Below are 10,514 nucleotides of genomic sequence, written 5' to 3' on the forward strand. Positions count from 1 at the left end.
TATATATATATATATATATATATATATATATATATATATATATGAGATCGGACATAAAGATCCACATTCCACATTCTAATCATTTGAGGGTGCTAAAAACCCAACAATTTAACTACTTTTGAACAGGTTAAATGAAATGTAAGAGTTTAAAATTATTTGTGTTACAAGTTCAATAAAAAACCAATGTATTCTAGTTATAAATTCATAATTATACATCAGTATTCTAATCAAATTAGTTAACATATATTATTAACTTGAATCAAGAGAACAAATAATGTAAGCCTTTATAATTGTTACTGATGATTTATGCTATAGATAATTTGATAACATGTAATCGATAAAAATATACAATTTTGGCTCCATTATGGATGTAATTTCCAGCCACGTTCAGCAAGTGCTTTTATCACATGCTCAGCTGCTTTTGATGTGTCTCTTAATGGAGGATAGATCCATGTTTCAGTTATCTGTAAATTGTAACACCATGAAATAAAATACAATTGATCGAGGGTATAGATGTCTTTTTGCCCTTTGCTATTTAAGTGATCATATTGTGTTTCAACTTACGTTCTCTTTCCCAGTGAATGGTCTCACCATCCCTCTTTCTTGCAGACATTTATGAAAATAGGAAAACTTCCATGTACACCTCTCGGTTCCAATTACATAAACAGGCTTCCTGGAATGTAAAAGAAGAAAAAGGAGTAAATTACCATTTTACCCTTCTGTCTACAAGTGATATTGCTTAGGAGTGTAATTGTATTACCGGTTTTCCCTTATGTCTACAAGTGTTGCTGGATTAAAAAAAAAATCATTTTTGGACTGAATGAGAGTAAATGACTATTTTACCCTTCTGTCTACAAGTGATGCTGGACAAAAAAAAATTACATTTTTATACTGAATGAGTAAATGACCATTTTGCCCTTCTGTCTACAAGTGATATTGCTTTGGCGTGTAATTGTATTACCAGTTTCCCTCATGTCTACAAGTGATGCTGGATTAAAAAAAAATCATTTTTGGACTGAATGAGAGTAAATGACCATTTTACCCTTCTGTCTACAAGTGATGCTGGATAAAAAAAATTACATTTTTTTTACTGAATGAGAGTAAATGACCATTTTACCCTTCTTCCCACAAGTGATGCTGCATGAGAGTAAATTACCATTTTACCCTTATGTCTACAAGTGATGTTGCAGGAGTAAATGACCATTTTACCCTTATGTCTACAAGTGATTGCTTAAAAGTGTATAACCAGTTTTCCCATCTGTCTACAATTGATGCTGGATAAAAAAAATTACATTTTTGTAGTGGATGAGTAAATGACCATTTTACCCTTCTGTCTACCAGTAATGCTGGATGAATAAATGACCATTTTACCCTTCTGTCTACAAGTGATATTGCTTAGAAGTATATTACCAGTTTTCCATTATGTCTACAAGTAAATTGACATTTTTGGACTGAATGAGAGTAAATGACCATTTTACCCTTCTGCCTTAATTAAGAGACTTACCCGGTAGTGCAAGCCTCACTTATCATGCTGACTGAATCAGCAGTGATGAGAAAAGCATCAGCCAAAGCTAAATGTCCCATGTGTGGATTTCGATCTACACAAACACAACAAAATATATGAAAAGGGCATTCACGTCTTTTTCACAAAAGAAATATCAAGATTCAAGAGCAAGTCCTTGTCCCACTCCCACCTTTTCCATCCCAGATATAAACCTTAGGATGGTTACAAAATTCCTTTACCAACATCTCAGACACCTGTAATTTGGTAAAAAATTATTCATACATATATAAAAAATAAAAAATTAGTATATTATATGATTAAAAAATATATATACATAAAAATATACCTGGTGTGGGGTTCTTCTAGAAAATGAAATTCTAACACTCCCACAACTTGGAAGAACATTCATTAATGATGTTGTTAACTCTCTAGCAAGGTCACCACCATATCTGCAGTGACCTATAATAAAACAATAAATTAATTTTTTTTACAAAAAATAAAAAGATTAAAACTCACGAATAGGTCCTCCAATGTTGACCACAAGCAAGGGTTTTGACAATAAAGCCAGCTCATCATGAAAAGTTGAAGCTGCATGTTGTAATGCAGCTGAATCAACTTGATGAAGGGCTCCAAGTGTTAGCATCTAGGATTGCATTTGCATATAAAAATAATATTTGGAATTAAAATTTAAGTTATTATTTATTAAATTATTATGCATGAGGATGAGGATTTCAAGAAAAAATGTTACTCACCACATTTTTTCCTTGATTGGGAGTAATTAATCCATGAAGAAACCATGGAATATGTTTCTTTCCTTCAGGAGTGAGTGGATAATAATCATGATGAGGTGTAATTATCAAATCAAATCTATTTAGATTTGATCTTGGGTGTTGTATCTATAACAATAATAGAATCATAGATGTGGTATTTTTCAATTTTGGTCCCAAAAAGTTTTCTCTTTTGCAATTTTGATACTTATTTGAGGTTTTTGTAACGTTTTTTGTCCCTGTTTAAGTGGGGAGCAAAATTGCATAAACTAACTATACGTTTTACTTGGAACAGGGACCAAAAACGTTACAAGATTCTAAATTAAGGACCAAAATTGTAAAAAAAAGTAATTTACTTTACAATTTACAAATAAAAGATGCACAATCAAACCTGTATAGTGAAAACATGGTCTGGAGCTAACCGTTTAATTGAAGTTGCAACAGAGATTGTATCACGCCCAGATGCAACAACCAATAATGGACCATTTCTATCAAAAAAGAAACAAATTGGATGTTAAAAACATGATTTTAAATTTAATAATGATGATATATTTTGATATGACCTCAAAGAAGAAAGAAAGAAAGAAAGAATACTTTTCAAAAGTCTCTATAGCATTGGTTGCAATTAGGTCAGCATCAGCTTCCAAGATTTCTGATTGATCTATAAACATTAGGATCATAAGACATTTGTTCCCTAAAATATCATCTACAGAAACGTATTGATATGAAAGAAAATGATTTCCGATCTGATGAATCTGTTATTTATTGTAATTTATAGACATATAACAAAATCTAGAGTGTGCTACCTGTTCTTGCAACTGATTTCTTCCCATGACTAGAAATAATCGACTGTGGATCAAAGATTTGGCTTTTTAATCGATCTAATCTTTTGTGGGTAGAAACAGGGAGGAAATTAAGCCACTTATTGATCCCATTTTTTGGCCTATGAACACGCTGTTCAAACAATGAGAACAAATCGGCGTACAAAGTGTTAACGATTTCTTGTAATGATGTCAAATAACAACGAGAAATAGGTTATGAAATGTGCCAATTCGATGTTTAATATGTTCAAACTCATTTGATGCGAATGCATATCGACAAAATGGCTTGACAAATGTAATGATCTCGATGATGCAGAAGCTTGTATTAACATGAGAAGTCGAAATTGATAATTTTTTCCGTTTTTTGGGGCTCAAAACAGAAGTAATGAAGCATACGAATGATAAACGCTTACATACAAAGAAAGCCGATGAGATAGACCCAATGCTCGAACCAATCCAAAACACTGATTCTCAGCTCCGGCGAAACCATTTCCGATTATAACAGCTCGTCTAACAGTTCTGTGCATATTTTAGTGTGTATGTAATGGAGGGAGTTGAGGTTTTGCTAGGGTTTTAGTTACAGCAGGTTCCTCCATCGGGAGGACGATCGGATCCGGGTGGATACGACCCTTTTAGAGTCGGGTGGGTTTTTGGATTTAGTATAAAAGATTAAAAGTTTATATAGTTATATCATACTAAATAACTAATCACGCTTTGATTATATTTAGGGGTATTAATTATCGACACCCGCATAACATGAATCCGACAAGAATATAAACTGGTTTGGATTGAATTTTCTTGAACCGTCAACCTATTTATTATGTGACCGTGTTCGGGTTTGCAAATAATTCTACAGGACAACTTGTTTATAACTTATTTTTATTCTTTCAAAAAATGTTTATTAAGTTATGCATGATATTAAAATTGAGTTTATGAAAATATAAAATGATTCAATTAACTTATATGATACCATACAATAAGTGATAAGTTGATTTTTAGTTTTTAAAATGTTTGGTTATACAATGTAAAACGAAGTTTTGCAAAAAAAAAAACTAAAATGTTCATGAACTAATTTTTGTGCATGGTATAAACTTAATGCAATTTTTCCATTTAGATCACTTTGTGAAAGTGAAGGGGTAAATCGGTTTCTTTGAATATATGTAATCTGGCTTTGAGAAAGTCAAAGGTTTTGCTTAAGTGTATGCTTATGGGTACAATGAAAGGTTAAGTATGCCCTTTCGCTTCGTGTTCTCGTCTTCTACTGCACTTAAGAGCTTGAACTAGAATCCTAATCGATCACTTTGCCTTTCCTTGCACGAACCTTAATCAATCACTTTCTCAAACCCTAATTTATCTAAAAATATGATACGTGAGAGACCAATCGGCAATAGAGTTTAGATATCAAGCAATGAAGTAGGCTTCAAAGAAATTTACTACCAAGCAAACAACATCTCCCGTTTTCACCAATGTCTAACTTGTGCAGTAAACCTTATTCCTGAAGTATGGTTGTGTGTTACATCGAGAGTTTGTGTTGGTCAACCCAATCAAATCGATTCCTCCACAAATTATGATGGCTAAGTTTTCTACCGGAGATATCGTGGATGCAAACTACAAGGATGGTGTGAGTGAGGAAAACTCTTCGGAAAATAGGACAAAAATACAGTCTGTTTCCAACATCCAATTGAAGATTTTTTTTTTCTCCCTTTGGAGATGCTAAGGCTCCATCAAGAATGAGACAATGACATTTGGGTTTATTTCAAAAAATAGTTTGTGTTATTGCTTACATTTTGCTATTAATAATGGTTGGATTTTGTTAAGTTTGATAAGTTTATGTGGACTAAAAGAGCATGTGTTAAGTTATATAGAAATTTGCTAATGTAATTGGATTTTGATAAGTTATCTTGAATTTGATTATTCTATCTTTGATTTGTATAAGTTATGTGCGGACTAAAAGATCATATGTTAATAATGTCATTAATTCAAGCTTGATATGTATTAGTAATGTAATTGATTCGAAATGATTATGTTAAGCTTGATAAGCTACATCTATTAGTAATGTGATTGTCTGCATTTGAGTATGATTGTTTGAATTTGAGTAATGTGAAGGTCTGAATTAAGTCAATCAAATTGATTGGATTATGGTCCCAATAGAGTAAATGAAAGAATCCTACCTATTGGTGAATGAGTTTTAGTGGTATGTTATTTTAGTGTCAAAATATTATTGTTCATGAAGTGTTCATGGGTATTTATTGATCTTGAAATCAAATGAAAGAATCCAATCACAATTGATATGAATTTATTATATTAACCTTGATAAGTTACATATATGTTAAATTACAATTGCTCTAAATTGATTTTGTTAAGCTTGATATGTATTAGTAATGTAACTGATTATAATTCATTATGTTGACTGTCTGAGTTTGAGTAATGTGATAATCCTATCACAATTGTTCTAAAATGGTTTTGTTCAAGAAAGAAAATTGGATGTGGGAAAGGTCGATGGAATTTACTGATAGGGTGGTTGTCAGGAAAAGGATTAAGGTGATGTTTTCATTATTTTATAATAGCTCTGAATTGGGGTTTATTCAAGAAAGAAAAAATGGATGTGTGACAAGGTTGCCAAAAATTACTAATAGGATGGTTGTCTGAAGAAAGGAGATGGAGGTTGCAAAAATTTACTTGAGTTGCATGGTGAATGGTGGTGGTGACTCGGAATATATGGACGCTGATGTTAGAATAAAACAATTTATAAAATACTATTTATGTAATTCAATAAATATTTTTGTTTTATTTAATAATTAATACAAACAATAAAAAAAATATTATCGGCATCAAACTCCAATCGACTATGTATTTACAACATTTTTAAACTTAAAAATTATATTGCTTTTTGACAAATTAGTACTTTTTAAATTTTTATTTAAATTCTCATACTATCCACAAATTCTTCTTGTTACAATGATGTGAAGAAACATGCTCAACAGGCATAAAAAAACTTATCACCTCAAAGCTAACCTATTTAAATATTTTTATAAGGCATAAAAAACTTCACTAAAAACAAAAACATTTGGACTATGATATTTGGCAGGGGCTGCGCGAACGCAAGCCCCCACTGGCACAAATTATGATGTAGGCTCGACCACTTGGGCCGACCTTAAGTTAGCACCCATCCGAAGTGCAATGGAAGTCACTAACCTAGGCCATGGTCCATCTTGACCAACCATTGACCCCATCCAGGTAAGTAAGTAATCCGTTTGCCTCGTGCTTATTTTATACAGCTAACTCTCCCTTTCTTTTTCTTATTACTGGCGATGTGGGATTACATTAAAGCTCATATTCCATTCCAAATACAACTCTGACCTCTCGTAATCTTTCACACCTTTTACTTTGAAGACATCATTTTTGTTTAATGAATAAATGATTATTATCCTGTGTGAAACAAAACAAAAGATTAAATTAATACAGGCTTATATAAGCCAGAATAAAAATATATGAATAACATCAAGCTGAAAACGAAGACATACATTTAAATGTCTACTCCTGAGTCCTGACTCCTGACTATAATACATATTTTTTGCTTTCTTTAAATGAGAACTTTACTTTATGGAAAAGCATTAATAGTTGTCTAATAGGGGTGAGCATGGTACGGTTTGGTGCTGTTTTAAGGCCAAACCGAACCGCAAACCGTATGGTGCGGTTTTTGCATTCTTAAAACCGTTGGGTGCGGTTTTGCAACGGTTCGATTTTACGGTTTTTAAATGCGGTTTCGGTTTGTATCGGTGTGGTTTCGGTTTTAAGCCGTGTCTAAACTTTGGTGCAGATTTTTATGTTTATTGGTACAGTTTTTTAAAAACGTAAGAACATGTGACTACTCTCACAAAAATACATAATCAAAACTTGTAACTGAATTAAAATACAACATGTGACTACTCTCACAAACTAATTAATAATTGAAGGTTGGTTAACTTTGTCTTAATTTGTTACAATCTTATTACACATATCGATTAGTACGTTTGGCTAACAATAGAAAATTTCTTTTGCACCCCATATAATCTTACACAAAAGCAAAGTAAACATATAACAAATATATTATCGTTTATAAGTATTTTAAATAGCATGCATATAATATATACTAATTGAATTATTAATATACATGCTTGCGGTGCGGTTCGGTTTTGGTGGACCGGTTTTTTGGATAAAAACCGCACCGCGCCGTTGACCTTCGGTTTTTGCAAAAATTAAATCCGCACCATTGGTTTTTGCATCGGTTTCGGTTTTCGGTTGCGGTTTTGCCGGTTTTTCTTTAGTCGGTTCGGTTTTTGCTCACCTCTATTGTCTAATGATAAACATGAACACTATTTGATTTCAACCACAATTGAACTTCTATCTTTATCAAAACTAGATGTTGAATTTGTGTCAGACTTCTTGAACTTTGATAATTTATCAACAAGAGGTTGTGATTACAGCTAAAACACATTGAACCATTTGAGTTTACTAATAACACAAGAATGTCAAATACTTTTGAATAAGACAAAAGACAAATGAAATGCAAAGGTTTGATCACTAAAAAAATTGAAAACCTTGATTGATAAATGGTGAAAGTACGTTGTGTTTTTATGTATTTTTCTCTAGCCTAAATAGATAACATCATGCATGTGATTGCCATCGATGCTCGGCTACCGTAGTTGTGTCCTGTAATGGAGGATGCATCCATGTTTCACTTATCTGTAAACAATAACACACCAAACACACAATTTTAAATTAAATACAATTTGTCGAGGGTATTAGTGTCTTTTCCCATTGCTATCGAAGTGTTAGGGAGGTTTTAAGTTATCATATCGTGTTTCTTTGTACACTTACATTCCCTTTACTCTTGTAGGCATTTACGAAAGTATGCAAACATCCATATACACTTTTTTGCTCCAGTCACATAAACTATAGGTTTTTGGAACATGAAAAAGTAAGAAAGGAAAGAAAAAAAAACACGGTAAATGACTGTTTTACTCTTTTCTCTACGGTGTATAGTATGTTGAATAATAGTAAATTACCACTTTACCCTTCTGTTTGCAAATGATGATATATAAAAAATGATTTTATCGTTGGACTGAATAAGAAAAATATCATTTTACCCTTGTGTCTACAAGTGTTGCTAAATAAAAGTAAACGATTATTTTACCCTTCTGTCAACAATGTAAAAAACTATTTTTTTTGGCCGAATGCAGCGTCTAAATTTAATCTAAATAAAAGTAAATTACCATTTTTGTCAACAAGTGATGTTGAATAAATTATTGTCGCTAATTTGAGATACATTATAAATTAAAATTGTTAAGATGTTGAAGAGCAGAAGAGGTTTGAGACACAATAGAGCAAGCCTCATTCAGTGATGACAAAAGCATTCGGTAATGATTGTATTATTAAAGCCGTGAAAAGTCATCATCATACAAGAAAACAAGTGAAAACTGTAGATTTAGCTTTACGTTTTCAGAAAGAAAAAATAAAATATTGAAAACCCGTAATAAAAAAAAATATTACGGTTTGTTTTAAGACCTAAACGTCATAAACATATGGGAAAACCTAAGGGGGTGTTTGGCTAAGCTTATTTAAGACTTATTTTCCGAGCTTATTTCTTATAAACTAATTTTTTTTTAACTTATTTTTCAACTTCTAAGCTTATTATGACTTATACTAAGAAAATAAGCCGAACTTATGAAAAATAAGTTAGAAAAAATGACATTATAAAAAATAAGCTCGGAAAATAAACCATAAATAAGCTTAGCCAAACACCCCATAAGTAATTAGCTAATCACAGGAGTAGGCTTTGTATGAAAACTTCAATTAACTAATCACAGGAGTAGGCAAAAATTGAATTCATGAATTGGGGAGGGGCTGCGCGAACGCAAGCCCCCACTGGCACAAATTATGATGTAGGCTCGACCACTTGGGCGGACCTTAAGTTAGCACCCATCCAAAGTGCAATGGAAGTCACTAACCCAGGCCATGGTCCATCTTGACCAACCATTGACCCCATCCAGGTAAGTATCTAATCCATAAGCCTCATTCAATTTTTATACACCTCGTCCCTCTATTACTTTCTATCCTCTGCCGATGTGGGATCACATAAAAAAAATTCATGTTCACTATTCTAGTCTCGTTTCTTTTTCCGCCTCCTTCTCCTCTAAACATCAAATTCAAAACTAACGCATATGCATTTTCTTTTCAATCAAGGCTTATATAAACTACAATTAAAACAAAAGCCAAAAAAGAAGAAATACATTTACGTGTATATTAATGATTGATCAACAAAAAATGTAATCATGAACACACTTTGATTTCTATATATCGTTAGAATTTTAAAAAATAAATAATAATAATAATAATAATAATAATAATAATAAACATTGAACTCGTAGTGTATTCTCTCACGTATATTGTATTGAATGTGCATGGATTATGAAGCAAAACTTGTATCATAAACTCTTTGATATTTGACATAGTATATATGTAGTTGAATCAAAGTGTCATATGACATATGGCACCGCAACTAGGTATGTTGAAAATAACCGATACATGATTCCCCAGCCCGACCCATTTTTAATTCGTGTAAATTGGGTATCGGGTTCATAAAATCGGATAGCCCGAGTATCGGGACTGTTTAAAAAAATTTTGGCATACTCGAATACCCGATTAAAAAAAACCTAATTTTCTTAACGTATCAATCCATATGGATTTATTAATTTATATAGTTATTGTTCCTTCTAGTTTAAACCAAATACGACATGGATTTATTATTTATAAAGTAAAGAGTAAAAACTAAATGATGAAACTAAAATGCACCCATAAAATTCAAGTCAATTTAAAACATTTTAACCCATTCAAAAACAATTAAGTTATTATAACTTGTTTTCAAAATAGTTTAAACATCAGAGTATCCCCAGAACCGAATCACAAAATCATGAAATATGAGGAGCGGTACGATCACGCATTTGCCTTGCCACAATCACCTGATGTACCTGAAACAATAAACTGAAAACCGTAAGCTCGAAAGCTTAGTGAGTTCCCCCAAAATACTCGTACACACACAACCATACACATACAACAATGAACAACATACTATGGGTCCAATCAACCATCGGGTTGGAATACCCCAGGCCCTCAACCGTCGGGTTGGAATGCCACCATACTACGAGTCCAATCATCCTCGGGATGGAATACTCTCGGCCCACAACCATCGGGTTGGAATGCCCACACACCTATACATACAATAACTACTATGGGTCCAATCATCCCTCGGGATGGAATACCCCAGGCCCTCAACCATCAGGTTGGAATGCCCACCTACTATGAGTCCAATCATCCTACCGGGATGGAATACTCCTGGCCCTCAACCATCGGGTTGGAATGCCCACCTACTATACATACACT

General features: G+C 32.7%; 1 protein-coding gene and 2 non-coding genes across 5 annotated transcripts; all 3 read right to left on the reverse strand.

Moving 5' to 3' along the window:
• Positions 1 to 173: 173 nt before the first annotated feature.
• Positions 174 to 3,748, reverse strand: LOC145159699 (mitochondrial fission protein ELM1-like). 3 transcript variants are annotated; one of them, XM_079078721.1, is made up of 11 exons: positions 3,506 to 3,748; positions 3,078 to 3,225; positions 2,866 to 2,923; positions 2,663 to 2,759; positions 2,257 to 2,400; positions 2,021 to 2,147; positions 1,851 to 1,963; positions 1,695 to 1,758; positions 1,505 to 1,598; positions 565 to 673; positions 174 to 464 (listed from the first exon to the last, which is right to left on the reverse strand). In XM_079078721.1, the coding sequence occupies exons 1-11, from the start codon at positions 3,617 to 3,619 to the stop codon at positions 363 to 365; spliced, it is 1,170 nt and encodes a 389-aa protein (XP_078934847.1). In that variant the 5' UTR covers positions 3,620 to 3,748; the 3' UTR covers positions 174 to 362. The 3 variants fall into 3 exon arrangements, with proteins under 3 accessions (XP_078934847.1, XP_078934845.1, XP_078934846.1); XM_079078719.1 differs by having other exon boundaries at positions 2,866 to 2,977; XM_079078720.1 differs by having other exon boundaries at positions 2,866 to 2,932; positions 3,506 to 3,747.
• Positions 3,749 to 6,176: 2,428 nt separating this feature from the next.
• Positions 6,177 to 6,337, reverse strand: LOC145161862 (U1 spliceosomal RNA). Its single transcript, XR_013738726.1, has one exon. It is a non-coding gene; the product is annotated as a U1 spliceosomal RNA (small nuclear RNA).
• A 2,634-nt stretch (positions 6,338 to 8,971) lies between these two features.
• Positions 8,972 to 9,132, reverse strand: LOC145161866 (U1 spliceosomal RNA). The gene has a single exon (XR_013738730.1). It is a non-coding gene; the product is annotated as a U1 spliceosomal RNA (small nuclear RNA).
• Positions 9,133 to 10,514: the final 1,382 nt, after the last annotated feature.

This window comes from Lactuca virosa, chromosome 2 (assembly GCF_052849685.1).
Source record: "Lactuca virosa cultivar CGN04683 chromosome 2, Lactuca_virosa_CGN04683_v6, whole genome shotgun sequence".
NCBI classification, from domain to species: domain Eukaryota; kingdom Viridiplantae; phylum Streptophyta; class Magnoliopsida; order Asterales; family Asteraceae; genus Lactuca; species Lactuca virosa.

Coding starts and splice junctions, on each gene's coding strand:
- LOC145159699 (XM_079078719.1), bottom strand. CDS start 3,619: ATGCACAGAACTGTTAGACGAGCTGTTATAATCGGAAATGGTTTCGCC. Junction 2,401..2,662: donor ACCATGTTTTCACTATACAG/GTTTGATTGTGC, acceptor TTATTGTTATAG/ATACAACACCCAAGATCAAA. Junction 2,148..2,256: donor CCAATCAAGGAAAAAATGTG/GTGAGTAACATT, acceptor ATGCAATCCTAG/ATGCTAACACTTGGAGCCCT.